The sequence below is a fragment of the Nanorana parkeri genome, unplaced genomic scaffold, assembly GCF_000935625.1.
Source record: "Nanorana parkeri isolate BGI_ZX_2015 unplaced genomic scaffold, ASM93562v1 scaffold706, whole genome shotgun sequence".
NCBI lineage: Eukaryota > Metazoa > Chordata > Amphibia > Anura > Dicroglossidae > Nanorana > Nanorana parkeri.
The window spans coordinates 583,091-598,259 of NW_017306974.1; the positions used below are offsets into that span (position 1 = coordinate 583,091).

The window sequence follows — 15,169 nt, forward strand, 5'->3', positions numbered from 1 at the left end:
AGGTGGCTGAGAGCAGCCTCATTAAGAGCCCAGACCAGAGCTCAATGGAGGAGTTGGTGTGGTATACATGCAAACATATACACATTATTTAAATTAGCTTTTTTATAAAAATGGTTTTACTACATGTCAGTCATTTTGTGAGCACCTTTTATGTGTTACTTACAATCCAAGCCCCATCAAAAGGTACTTTGTCATGAAAGGCCTTGAACATGTCGTGCCACCATTTGTGAGCTTCAGGGTTTGTGAAATCAACAAACACAGTATTGCCAGGCCAGACCTGCAGAAGAATTTGACAAAAGCAAAAAGATGAATTGGTTTAAATAGAGCTCACAATATTATACCTGTATCTGTAGATTTCCTGGATTTTACTTAATTACTTACTTGTTTAGACAAATTTCATTATCCCGTAGGGAAGGTTTCTAACGATCATTTTTTTGTTTTCTTTTTCTTTTCTAGCAGTTGATCAAAGTTGAACTGAGAGACTTGTTGAACTTTGATATATGTACTCCTTTAAAACCCAAGTCCAGGTTAGCCCCCCTTGGAGCCCCTCCCTCCAACACCTTTAATTTTCAAAAATGTTTGTATATATCCCTTTATTTCCATTGGTCTTCTTTGTAGGCGCATAACATCAAGGGTCCCCCTCCTCCCTCCTCTTCTTCCTCCTGTAGTAGGCAGGTCCTAAATGCCACACAGAATTGTGCCATATCATGACAATGCTGGTGCTGCTCTCTGCATCGATCTCCTGTGAGCTCAGGATGGCTTGATGGGCAGGTCCTTTGGCTTGCAAGAAACGGTTCAAAGATTCAACCAGGACCTTGCTGGATAAATATTTTAACTAGTGCAGGGCAATTAATTTGTATTTTTTACCATAAGCTGCAGTTGGGCTTTAAAGGAAAGCTGTCATAAACAGATTATGGAAGCTGTCATCGCTTAACCTCTCCTTCTAAAATGCTAATTAGCTGACTGTCTCTCCCTCTTGCTTCAATAATTAGGAGGTTATTCACTAAAGAGCCGAAGGATGTAGCCAAACGTTCACCTTATCCTTCAGCTTGCTTCGGCTGCAGAAACCCTTCAGCTCAGCTGAACCGAAGGGCTGCTGTACGTGCTATTCTCAAGAGTGCGTAAAGCAGCTAAAAGCAGGCAAAGTAAACAGCTGAGCCGAACGCACATGCTTTGGCTTGGCAAAGCCAAACAAACAGCCGAACCGGGGAGAATGGTCCGCAGAAGCAGATCAAATCCCTGCTTGTGTCCAAAAGAATAAAAAAGACCCTCCCTGAATCATACCAGACCCTTTAGGTCTGATAGGAATGATAGGGGGACCCTGATGTCCAGCAAAAAAAATGTGGGGTTCCCCTGCAAAGTAATACCAGACCGTTTTAGGTCTGATTGGAATTTTGAGGGCCCCAACACCAAAAAAACAAAGAAAAAAAAATGTTGAGTCCCCTAAAATTCTATACCAGACTCTTAATCCGAGCAGTGGTCTGGTAAAGCAGGAAAGGGGGAGACAAGCGAGCGTCTCCCCTCCTGCACCATACCAGGTGACATGCCCTCAACATGGGGAGGGTGCTTTTCTGGGGGGTGGTGAGGCCTGAAAAAGCACCTTGTCCTCATGCCGATGAAAAGGGCCTCTTCCCCATAACCCTGGCACAGTGGTTGTGGGGGGTGTGCGGGTAGAGGGGCTCTTCTGCATCTATGTACCTCCTTTCATGCCCCCCCTTGTGAATTAATAAGGGGTAGTTGTCCCCCTAACAATCCTACCAGACCTAAAGGGTCTGTTATGAATTGGGGAGTAGACCCCGCACTGTTTTTTTTAATTTTATACCAACAGTTTTCTGAACCGTATGCTGAGCCAAACATTCAGCAATTAACTCTCTGCTGTTCAGCCCCTTGGAGAATAGTGGTGAACAGCAGGGAATGAACTGCCGAACGTTCGCTTCAGCTGATTCATATAATGCATCAGCTGAGGTTAACAGGCTCTTTCCTTTGGTTCGGACGAACATGCTGAGGCTGTTTGGCTGAGCCGAAGGGAGGTGAAGTGAACCGAATGCAGCTGATATATGGCTTAAGGTGCCCATACACCTTACAACCAAGACTTTTGTCTTGCGATGGTCGTAAGCTTATTAAAAGCTTGTACGCTCTGCCCATCTTGAACAGGCAGATCGTACTTGCGATCATTGCAAGCCCGCCCCCCTGAGGGACTGCAACGAGGGGCGGGCTTCCGATGACTGCAAACGGGCAGTGTGCGCATGCGCACACCGGCCCATTTGGCAGTTGTCGAACAAGCAGGGCACTAACCTTCAAGCCTGCTTGTTCAAAGGAAGATGTGCAACCGTACAGTAGAAACGGTCGCACACCTTCCATACACTTTGCCATTATCGTACGATCGCGGGATTTCCCGTGATTCTCGTATGATAATCGTACAGTGTATGGGCACCTTAAGAATAGCTATACATGGTTGTAGTGAATAGCCGGACAGGCTTCGGCTCATTTCACTTCGGTTATTCATTTGGCTGCCTTTGGAAGCTTAGTGAATAACCCCCTTAGAGTCACTGACCTGGAACAATAGTGCAGATTGAGGATTTTGGTTTTTCTTCATCTTTTCTGATCTACATGAGATTATTCTGGGTTACTGACTGGAAAGCATTAAAGCATATGGGCTACCATTAGAGGTGCACCTAAATGAAATTTTGAAACCGAAAATTATTTTATTTCAAATCCTGAACCTTTTTATTTGTATTTATTTTTTTCTAAACGTTTTATTTTTTTATATTATATATTATATTTTTTATTTGTAAATATTTTTATTTTTTAACTTTACTGTCGGGGGCTTTGGGAAATATAAGGGGTCTAAACAGACCTATGATTGATAGAAATAATCTTATTCTCTTATTCTTAGTTTGTATATAGTTAATATTTTGAACAAGTAAAAGTGTGCTTTTTAGAAGGTTCTGATTAAACTGGCCTTGAACCGCTTTCACTTGTTCACAGCTGAGAGGTTCCAGCATGTGAATACCTTTGCAGGGAGGAAACTGGCTTTTCAGTTTCTTCCAGGTTTTCCGGACTATAGTAGGATGGAATCTCGAGTCTCAGGGCCAGGTGTTGCCAATGACCAGTATAGGATCAGGTGGCTGAGAGCAGCCTTATTAGGAGCCTGGACCAGAGTTCAAGGGAGTTGTGTGTGGAGGAGGCACACAGACACAAGCAGACTCGGGTTCGTGCTGGATGCAACGAACGATCGCGTTTTCGTCCGATTTTTTGTTAGGTTGATGGGCAGTGTACAACCGCAAATACTGTACAATTGGTCGACTTTTGACTAACCAGCAGGTTAAAAAAACTTCAGTCGATCGTACGATTTTCGCAAGGTTGGTGGCGTTTCTGTATGTCAAAATTCGTATGATTTACACTGCACATGCGCAGATGAAAATACGTGCGGTCGATTACCGCAAATTGTCCAGGTGCTTTTCTGTTAATTACTGCTGATTCAACCTTGCGCTAATCGGGGCAGGATGGGGCCGCCATACGAAAATCGTACGACGGCTCGATCAAACTTTTCGTCCGATGACATGCTGACGGGCAGCTTAAGAGACATGCAATAACTGGTGTGAGAATGGGGACTAGAGTATAAAGCACTTGTCTGTAAATGTTATTTTAAACTGTATTACTATGGCACAGTTTATCTTGAAGCAGAACTATAGCATGTAGGAAAAAAACATCTAACAGGAAGGCTTTTATTGCAGGAGAGACTTTGTAAGTTTCTAAAGATTGTACACTCAGATTGAGCCAATTGGCTAACAGGTCGGCAGGATAAACAGCAGGGAAGCTGATTGGTTGAAACTCAAATATTAGCAAAATCCAAGTTTGTAATGCAATAGACTGGTGTAGCTCTTCTGTTTGGTACTGCTAAATCTCCTCAGCATGTCCAAGACTTTGAGTTAAGTTAGGCAGACCTTGTCAAGTTCTTAGTTTATGTGGAAAAAGTTATATTTTTACTTCTAGGCCGATCACAATAGTGATTTTTAAAACTAACATGAAGATGATCTTTAAGGTTATGTACTAATTTAAAAAGAAGCGGTGTAACCATTCCCAACAGAGTGTCTTTGTCTTTGCTCTTCCTCCTTTTACCCACATCCATCAATGCACCAAAAATGTTTTAACTTGTATATTCAAATTCCTTTGTTTGGCCAGCTTAGAAATCTTAATTTAAATATAATGGCAGGTAGAAACTCTGTTATTCATTAAACAAATGGAAAAATGTATACACAATACACTAGTAGTATTTGGTCACATTTAACTTGACTTGTTCTGTAATTTCAAAGACATTTAACTATTGATCTAGTTAGATCAGTAGTTAAATGTCTTCGGAATTACAGAACAAGTCCAGTTAAATTTTATTCTAAATTTGATTAGAAATTAGATTCTTCAGTTCTAAACACCCAGCCTGTATAGACACATGACTAACTCAGTCATCTTAATCCAACCACACTAGAATGGTGAAACCGCCCTTTTCTATTTCCATAAAGCAATCACCGGGGTGCCTAAAGTCTGGGACATGTGTTAACTATTCAAGTATTCAAGTATTATGACTGAAGGTGTTAATTGTTTTGAAATCACCAGAGTAGAGGAATTAAAATCTTATATATGTGAGTGAAGGCCCCCCCAGCCAGATGGTTGTTAAAGTTTGATGTAGATTTCCTCTTTTTTTTTCATAGAAACAATGCTTTTTTTGCTGCCTGTGTCACCTTTTGGGAAATTTTCCTTCACTTCTTGTCCCAATACACCACAGCAATATGTCTCAAAAGGAAGGGACAAAATTAAAAGACATGCCTTATATTCTTGATCCGGTGACAACTAAGAATTTCGGATTTTATCTCACTTATAGTCCCAGTTAAAAATGGTCATCAGGACAATTAGGGATGAAGTTCCAAAAAGAATTATCCAATTAACCCCTTTGTGACGAGAGACGTACACTGTACATTCCGCCACAAAGGGACCAAATGACATCCATCCATTAATGAAAGGGTTAACCTTTTTCAGACACCCGATACCTTAATGTCGGGTGTCTGAGAGTCAAAGCAGAGAGGGCACACATGCCGGCAAAAGCCGGCATTCTGACAGCTCGTATAGATCAAGAGATATCTCTCAAGCTATAGTGGCTTTTTTTTGTTCACTTTTAGGAATAGATACATAGTGTATCTATTCCTGAAAGAAGAATGTTTCAGTTTTCTGATAGTTGTTGGAACAATCAGAAAACTAGTGACAGCTGAATCCTGAACTGCTGCAGGATCAGTGTCACTAACTTATTATCGGCTGTTCTGAAGTTTGAAGCAGCCTGATAATAACCAAAAAAGTATTAACCCCTTCGTGACGGGAGACGTACACTGTACGTCCAGCCACAAAGGGACCAAATGACTTGTCACGTACACTGTACGTGACGAGTTATTTGCTGCTTTAGAGGGCTGTTAATCGCTGAGAATCAGCTTTTAACATTCATTAATGTATGCCCTTACTACAGAGGCATTCATTAATGAAAGGGTTAACCTTTTTCAGACACCCGATACCTTAATATCGGGTGTCTGAGAGTCAAAGCAAAGCGGACACAGATGCCGGCTTTTGCCGGCATTCTGACAGCTCGTATAGATCGAGAGATATCTCTCTCAAGCTATACTGGCTTTTTTTTTTATAATTCACAATGACTGCTTGATATAATTAAATAAAATAAAGTTTTTAAGTTTAAAAAAAATGGTGAAAAGTGTAAAAAGAAAAAGTGTAAAAATAAAATAAAATAAGGGACAGATAAATGAATGTATTTATTGCATTTTTTTTTAGCTGTGCTGGTTTTTGTAAAAAAATACTACAAAATCAAAACTGGGAAAAGTGTTTTTTAACGTTTTTTCCTCTTTTTTATATTTTATTTGTCCTAAGTGAGGCGTTAGACACACATATGTGATATAAATATGTAGCCCTATCTGTCCTCTAAAAAACAATATATAATATGTGTGGGTGCACTTTGTAAGAAAGTATATTACTGACGTGGAAGAATCACACAGCAAAAATGTCAAAAGTGTGTCAGTCATTTACGAACAGAAACTAAAAACAAGCTCAGTCATGAAGGGGTTAAATCCTTTAAATAGATGATACAAATTAAATTTTAACTTTCTAATTGAATTTAGAAGGTTACAACTTTGTAAATGCCATGCACAGATAGATGGCTGTACCTATAGGAGATGTGGAAAGCTGGTAGGTGATTACACCTGCTGACCCCTACCCAAAATGGAAATATCAGTTAGTGCTGCTGTGCTACGCAACAGTCAAAATAGTTAAATCAAATTTTAAATATTTACAATCAACATCATGCACAAATAGAGCAAGAAACAAAACATGGAAGCTGCTTTACCTTGCCCACAAGAGGCTGTCCGGTTTCATTGGTAACATAAATGCCTCTCTGTAATCCATCTTCATAGGGTGGATAGCTTCCAGGAGGACTACTATTGCCAATGGCTGGTTCCTGTAGAAATAGGTCAAACACAGAGAGAGTCATCTTTTTTTAGCTGTTATATCAGCTTAATACTTTATTAAGCCATAGCCTTTCTGTTCTTACCATTATCGCCACATATTTCATGCCCATGTCATGCAAATCATTCACCATCTCTGGCAAATCTCCAAAATGGTCCGGGTCATATGTGAAATCTCGGTATGCATCCATGTAGTCAATATCATTCCACTGCACTTCCTGCAAAAAATTAGACCATAATGAAGTAAGAAACCAATACAACTATTTACATTCTGGCTTTAAACAGGAATTCCAGGCTAGAAAAACACTTTAATTATGTGCTATGTGTATTTAGAAACATTAAAACAATGCTAGGGTTACAGTCTACTAGATTTACCTAAATTACGTTTTCTAAGTCCATTGAAAAGGGATTCCACAAGATATTGATAGAGGTATATTTAGACAATGCCCACTTAGCCAAGTGGATGTTCATTTAGCAAATAAGGTGAAGCTATGTTCACCTCAAACTGTACAGCCAGTCTTACTTTTTCTACTGTAGTTGCGCAATATGGTTGGTGATCTCGCTGCCCCCAGGGTCCAATTTCTCACAAGGCCAACTGAGGCCCGGCCTCGGGGTGGCAGGATACCTCTCTCCCTGCCAGCTGGAGATCCTCTTTTCAGGATGGAGAGCGGGGAGGAGGGCGGATGGAGAGCGGGGGGGCACATAGAAGAACCTGGTCTTGGAGCAGCAGAGAGTAAATCTGGCCCTGGCTGCCCCCAACCTGTGACTGAGCAGTAAGGGAGCAGTAGAAGACAGATGAGCCCATTTGCTCTTTCCTCTTGCTAGTATGGTCCCCCTGAGCATATGTGCATGCAGCAAACCTGATTGGCACTTTGTTCTGCACTCCTTCTCAGTCTCTAAGGCCTATTGTAGATTGGATTTAAAAAATCTGACACCAATTCAAATTCTGGTTGCAAATAATACCACATTGACAGCCTATTTACATTTGTGTGTTGGGTTAGTGCATGCATGTTAACCCGTATTATGTCAAGCCTTCAAATGCATTGCAGCTGCCTGAACCCGGAAGAGACACCGGGCTTACAATCACATAAGGAAGATAGATGGCAGTGCAGGACCAGGCATGTGGCAAAGCGGCAGATTACCGGAGAACAACACTGAATTTGAGGGCATGTGCGTATATTAATTTCAGCTAAACCAGCAAAAAAAGGTAAGGGGAATTAAAAAAGACACATATGGGAGTATTCTCTTTAAATTTCTTTTTAATGCTGACCACAGTAAAGAGGGGACACCCTGTGTAAGCCTTAAAGTGTATTTCCACTTTCACAGCCAAATTGGGATAACACCTATTTTATATTCGTTACATGTTCCCCTTCACATAACATAAGCTTAAAAAAATGTTTAAATAGTTTTTTTGCAGTTTAAATTGCTTTTACTTGGGTTAGGGTTTGCTGGCTTCTTAAGGGTTAAAATTTCTGCTTGCTTCTTCTTTGTAATGTTGGAAGTGGCTGTGAGGATGAGGGATTAAAGGATTAAACGCCTAGCTTCTTCATTTTATGTCAATGAGAGAAACACAATCTTCAAATTCCAGTCCTAGGTCTTTCTTTAAGGACAGATGACAGTGAAGGTGCTCAGAAAAACCTGGGATCAGCCATGTTGCTTGCTGCAACACAACATTTAAAAGGTAGGGCATATTTAAAAAAAATATTTCCCTGTATGCCGTGTAAATAGGAATACATAACAAACATACTGTGTAAATTTGACTGCAAAGTGGAAATAAACTTTAAGGGGTCTATTCACTAAGCTGCCAAAGGATCTAGCCGTAGCTTCGGCTGATCCTTGATCCTTCGGCTTGCTTGGCCCCAGGACCCCTTCAGTTCATTAGAACCGAAGGGGTGCTGTACAGACTATTCAGTATAGCCCGTACAGCTCCCGTAGTCGGCCGAGCAGCTCAGACGAGCCGAACGCATATGCCTCGGCTCGACTGGGCCGAGGTGAAAGCCGAAGCTGGCCGAGTGGCCGGCCGACAAGGGGGTTAAAGGATTAAAAAACAGGATATTTTATCATATGTTAATGAATTTAAAGAGAGAAACACAATCCTCACATTTCAGTCCTTCTATAAGGACAGATCACTGTGGAGGTGCTCAGAAAAACGTGGATCAGCCATGACGCCTGCAACAAAACATCTAAAATGTAAAATATTTTTTTTAAATTGTCTTTAGGTGTGTTGTGTGAATAGGAACACATAACAAACATATAAAGGGCTTTTCTCAAATTTGACTGTTAAAGTGAAATTATACTTTAGGTTACGAGCTAAAGTTTACATGGGGTTGAGGACTTCCTTCTCCCCTCCAAAGGGTTAAGAGCTGGCTAATTGAGCAGCCCATTGCCAAGTCACATGGGCGTAAGAAGGGTCAGTACTATGCTCACTATACACATAACTAGCCAGCATTTTACTTTGTTCTCAGTAGATGAACAGAGCAGCAGTGGAGCAAATGGCAGTTGGTGAATATGTGTAGCTGATGTGGCTACTTTTGAAATGACATAGAGGAAATCTCTCTAACAGAGCCCCAGATAGTAGTAAAAACCCGGCAGAAGTTCTAATTCCTTCCCCATGCTATACAAAGCTAAAAAATAATTTGTCTGGACATACACTTTAAATATTGAACAATCAATTTGCAGACTAAACTGTTGTTGCTTCATTTTTAGTAAGTTTCACTTTAACACCCTCCCCCTGAATACCACCTTCTATAGAGATGGGAAAGACTGCCTGTTGCAGCCTTATTCCATTTATACAGGAGACTGCATGATTTTTTTTTTCTTTTAAGATGCAGCACCAACACACTCCTGATCGCATGTGGCCATTAGCATGGTAGGGAGTTGCATGCAGGGCCGGCCTTTGGTGTGTTCGAGCTGTGCAGCCGCACAGGGCGCTGTGGCAACAAGGAGATCTGAGCCGCTGTGTGTGACGGACCTAGGGCTGCAGAGATTCATTGCCCCGGAGAACTTTGTGTGCTATGTGTGTTTTCCAGTTTAATATTATTTTATCTGGGGAGAGCTGGTCACTATTTGACTTGCTGTGAACCACTTTTCTAAAGGCAGCAGGCTGTCTGGAGGGGCCATTGTTTAGAGTGATGGGATTAAGCTCTTCTCTAATTAAGAAATGCCAATGCAGCACCTGGCTGTCTAGGGGAGGGAACTGTTCGATGTAACAATGAATGCTTCTGAGATGAATCTGAATTCTGTGAGGTATAAACTCGGTGTGCTCTTCTTCAATAAACCAGTTCATGTTTCACTCCACAGTCAGTATTGTCTGATTTTTGGTGTAAGCCCATGCCATAGTCACTGGCTTCCAGCACCCAGGGAACAGGCTTAAGACGGAGATATCCAGTCGGGGTATCAGGGGGTCCGTCACACTGTCATCCTGTCAGTTTCAGGATGACAGCGGTTCTGTGCATGGCCGAGCCGAGGATCGGTACATATCAGTGACATTTACCAATCCTCTGTGCAGAGCAAACACTGGAGTGATCGTCTGATCACTCCAGTGTTTGTAAATAGCTGGGGACACATAGTACTATGTGTCCCCAGTTATGAATGAACAGGATGTGATTTACATCACTTCCTGTTCATTCATGAATTTCTGAATGGGGAGTAGCACTATGTACAGAGGCTCCTCCCCATTCATAAACTGGTGACAGTAAATATTTTACTATCATCAGTGCCTGAATGAATGGGAAGCCTCTGTACTGTGTGCTCTCCATTCATTTAGAACAGAGGATGCTGAAAAAGAGATTGAGGACTTTGTGTCCTCAATTTCTTTTCTATTTTAAAAGGTAAATGTCAGGGGTCTGTTTAGGCCCCTAATATTTCCCCGAAACCCCCCCAACAGTAAAAAATAATAATAATTCATCAAACAAAACACATTTTTATGCTATTTTAGATTCAACCACTGGCGTGTTCTGGAGGCAGGGCGCATGACGTCATATAACACAGTGAGTATCTAGGTATACACCAAGATGGCGGCGCCAATATCTGCATGTGACGTCATGAACCCCGCCTCCAAGATGGTGGCACGCATTCGCAGAAAGCGCCGGTGGCCAAACATGGCCGCCGCACATTCTTAAACAAATTATTATGTTTTCGCATATTCGGGCATATAGTAATTCATAAATTTAACACGTAGTCTATGTTTTGTGCTCTGTTTTTTATTTTTACTTTTCTAGATACACTTACTTGAAAAAAGGGTCTGCATGAAATCCTGACACTTTATTTTTATAGACTCTATTTTAGTTTGACATTTATTGTTTATTACTTGTTTGCCTTCTGTTGTTTTATGTAATAAAAAATACTTATATTGTGCCTACAAGTTTAAAATCTTTGAATAAAAGTTTTATTTTTATCATACTTTTTAATATGTTTCTTTGGGGCTTAACAAAATAGGAGTCTTTATTGGAAAAAATGGGTGTGGTTAATGGGGGTGTGGTCACTGAGGGGCGCTGTAAAGCTTTCTCGCGCAGGGCGCCTCAAGGCCTAACGCCGGCCCTGGTTGCATGATAGCTGTCCCTTTGACTGTGGCATTAAGTCAGTATTGCTTTGGGAGTAAAGCATGTTTTTTTTCTTTAACCAGTTGCCGTCCGCCCGTTGTAAAAAAACGGACGGCACTGCAGCATTAGCGGGCGCGCACGGCAGAAAAGAACCGACCAATGCAAACACCCGGGTGTTTCACATACAGACGATCGCCGGCTCTATAGCCTGCCGATCGTCTATATGTGCTCTGCCCCATCTGCGGCCCGGGATCGGGTCGGGAGGGCGTCAGGAGGAAGAGGAAGTGAGATCAGCTCCTTGCTGACCTCCCTCCGGGCTGTGAATGCAGAAGTGATGTGTAATACATCACTTCCGCATTCACCTGTCAGTCATCTGGCTGCTATAGCCAGAGAAAAGAAGCTGATGAAGCAGATCTCTGCTTCATCAGCTTCTTTTGGGAAATAAAGCCAATTTTTACAGATATCTACAGTATATATATATTATGGATACAGAGGTGCTGGCAAAATCCTGTACTAGTGCTAAACTGAAAATAATAGAAAAAAATATATAGTTTTCTTACTAGAGGTATACCAGCAGCCCTTGTTTTTTCCACTGCTTCCCGAGTCATAGCAGATGAATTGTACCCCCAGCGGCATAAGTGGAAGCCAAAGGCCCAGTATGGTGGCATGAAGGGAAACCCTTAAGAAAAAAGATAGATGCAAATTAATCTGGTTATGAGAAGAGAACTTATAACAAATAGTAAATCAGCTTATATTTAAGTTGCTATTTGCTCATATTTATGCAAGTTAAGCAGTAATTAATAATTATCATTCACATGGCAAGATAATTATTCATGAACAAACCGGGTGATCCTCCATTTATTTCTCATTCTACTCCAACACTGTGCACCCACTCATATGCATGAAATCCACCTATTATTTTAAGTTTCCTTATATAGTGATGATTGGATATTTAAAATGACATTAAAGTCACAATTCCTTCCCAATGCTTCTTTAAGGACTTATCGTAACTAAAGACTCTTGATCTGATCATCATCTTCCTTTCACTTGTATTTAGCAATCCATCCAACGCTGCTGCTGTTCTCTGATCCACTGCAGACTCCGCGTGTCCCATGTCAGGCGTGCACACTCACAGCGGCGTGCATTCACCTCCTCTATGTTTCTCCCCGCTGATGATCTCTACTGCGCAAGTGTCCGCACTTATCCACCTGCACGGCCACTTGAGAAGCTACAGATCTACAGCTGGGAGCAGGCGGAGACAGACATAAGTTAACTGGTAACTTTTATTTTTTTAAATGTTTTCTCATATACAGTATCTACTGCTTGCTAGCTGTAGATGTATGTAAAACATTGACTTTAATAGAACTTTAAGCTAAGGGAAATGTCACTTTGTTAAAGGGACACTAAACTCAAGAGTTAAATCTTAAATATACATTCAAGTACCTTAACTATGATCAAAAATGCAGCTTATTTGTGTATCACTCAGCTGTAGATCCTCAAATCATCTCTGAATTGGTGCTGACACTTTCCTTCCTTCTGGGGGGATTGGCTACTTTTCTTCCCTATGGTCCCTGTGTGTGTTGCAAAGTAGCCACTGCTCCAAGCTCGCTCCTGTGATAGACTACAATCTCACATTTAGTTTAATATTTTTGTACTGAGATTTTAGTCCATCCCGGGAGTGAGCTTGGAGTGGTAGCTACATTACCACCCTCCTTTAACAGAGTGATACACAAATATAAAATGTTGTTAATAGTTAAGTTAATTAAATGCATTTTTAAGATTTAACTAGTTTAGTGTCACTTTAAGAACAGCCCCTATTCCATTAGTAAATCAACCCCACAGCTCATAAACAAAATAATATAAATTATAGGAATAAAATCTAAATGGGATAAACTGATGTTGAGAAAGATGTCTAACAAAAACTAATTTAAGCTATCCATAAACATTTCAATTTATTAAAGGATAACATGGGGTATCCAGAGAACTGATCCATCTGCTTTGGTTTGTATCAGTCCACTTTGTGGTAACATTGGCCACAATTACATGAGGAGGCTTGTTTTTTTTTTTGGGTGAAAAAAAACGTCTGCAGTTGTAAAATGCTGAACTCGGTGGATGTTTTACTTAAAAAATAAATAAATAAAAAAACAATCAGTCATCACACTACATAGCTGTAGGCAGATTTCAAGAGATTTAACAATCAAATTGTAATGTGCATGGCCGACTTTACTGGCATTACTAATAATTGCTTGTCACAATATAAAGAGGAATTGAACTCTGGAAGCATTGAACTCTGGTCTACCTGCAGCAGATATTTTGTCATTTGCTGGCTTACCATGCCTTATTCTACACTCTCTCTCTATGGAGGTGGCCATCTTGGTAAAGGCCGGTATTTGCTTCCTTAAGGTGCCCACACACCTTGCGATAATCGTACCATAATCGCGGGAAATCCCTTGATCCTACGATTATTGTAAGGTGTGTGGAAGCCGTGCGACCTCTACTACTGTAAGGTCGCATGACTTTTATCTTAGGAACATGTTCGAAAACCCGCCAAGAATCGTACGATTTTCGGCGGGTGTGTAGCATGTTAGTAAGATAAAAGCCGGACGGGCCGGTGTGCGCAAGCGCACACTGCCCGTTCGGCATTGCGGTCATCGGAAGCCCGCCCCTCAGCAGGATCATCGCAAGTACGATCTGCCTGTCCAAGATAGGCAGATGGTATGTTTTTTTAATTACCTTACAATCAGTAGTGACATGACCAAATCTCACTCCAATTTCATGAGACCAGCAGTCAGAGGAAGCAGTGCCTTATATCTCTCCCTGCAGATATACAGCTATGAGGCTGTGGGTACCTAGACACCCTCATATACCAGGAAGTTAACAGCTGTCCTTCAGGTGGAATTCCTGATAAAAGGTACATTTTTGAGGCCCCCACTATGGCTCAACAAACTTTTATAATTTTCCCTTATAACATAGCGAATCTTCACTTTTGAGTTCAGTTCCACATTCATTTCTGTAGCATTGAGTGTACAAGTTTAAATGACATTCTTACCAATGACTTCCTGATACTGCTTAATAACAGTTTTTGGGTCAGGGCCCATAAACAAATACATATCCACAATGCCTCCAATGGTCCTCCAGGTCAAAGCAGGAGCTGGCTGCAGTATGATATCTGGGAATAGATCAGTAAATGCAGTATAAAGTTGGACTTTCTTTAATATAGTCATCTAGAACTAAGCAGCCTTAAATGTCACTAGTGTTTAATCAATTACACATTATTTAGGGCCTATACTGCACGCACCTTAATGTGTGGTATAAAGTTAAATTACAGTCCCACACTTCAATTCCTGGGATCTGTCAGATGCCAGGAATGGGTTTGTAATGCATTAATAGTCAGTTCATGTGAACAGCGAGATCTCGAGAGTTTTCACAGGATGGATTACTGGACCTGATGCTAATTGGCCTTGTGCTGTTCCGGGGAAAAAGAATGTGCATGCAGTTTATTTTAACATGTAATTTCTTGTATGGGGGGAGTTATGGGTGAAGTGAGCATGGTTAGAGGATTTATCTGGTCAACTCTGCTCTCCTAGATGCCAACGGGGAGGCCCTACCCCAAAATCTGCAGCAAATCAATGTTGTAAGTATTTGAAATTTACATCAGCATTGACAGGTGAATATATAAGACTATGTTAACTACAAAACACTCCATCTGATTTATTTAATAACACCTTGGGGATATAGTATCCAATACAAAGGTTAAGTACAAGTCAGAGTAGGGTCCCGCAAAATAGTCCAAACGCCATTTTATGCCCGGATTCTACACGCTCCAGCTATAGTAATAGCCGCAAACACGCATAATCCACACTTATGTTACCGCTGCCGCTATGTGTGGATGGAGCCTTAAAGTGTATGTCAGGTTTGGATAGAGTTAGGACCGATTCGAACCCCTGTCTGGTTTTTACTGCTATTCAGGACAATGTTAGATTTCCCCTCCTGTCATGTCATGTTTTACCAGAGAGGAAATGAGGGAAACTTTGTAAATGCAACACAGGCAGAAATAAATAAATTTCTTTAGTAGAATGGGGAGGGTAACAACCCCACCCCACTTAAGGAGGCCTG

The 15,169-nt window shown here is 41.1% G+C and overlaps 1 protein-coding gene across 1 annotated transcript in view; it reads right to left on the reverse strand.

Annotated features, from left to right (window-relative positions):
• Positions 1-15,169, reverse strand: part of LOC108792971 (lysosomal alpha-glucosidase-like) — a 62,703-nt gene that overhangs the window by 34,865 nt on the left and 12,669 nt on the right. The window contains exons 5-9 of the mRNA XM_018563866.1: positions 14,103-14,222; positions 11,614-11,732; positions 6,599-6,730; positions 6,395-6,505; positions 164-277 (exon numbers count right to left, since the gene is read on the reverse strand). Coding sequence (XP_018419368.1) covers positions 164-277; positions 6,395-6,505; positions 6,599-6,730; positions 11,614-11,732; positions 14,103-14,222 — 596 coding nt within the window. The remainder of the gene's footprint in view (positions 1-163; positions 278-6,394; positions 6,506-6,598; positions 6,731-11,613; positions 11,733-14,102; positions 14,223-15,169) is intronic.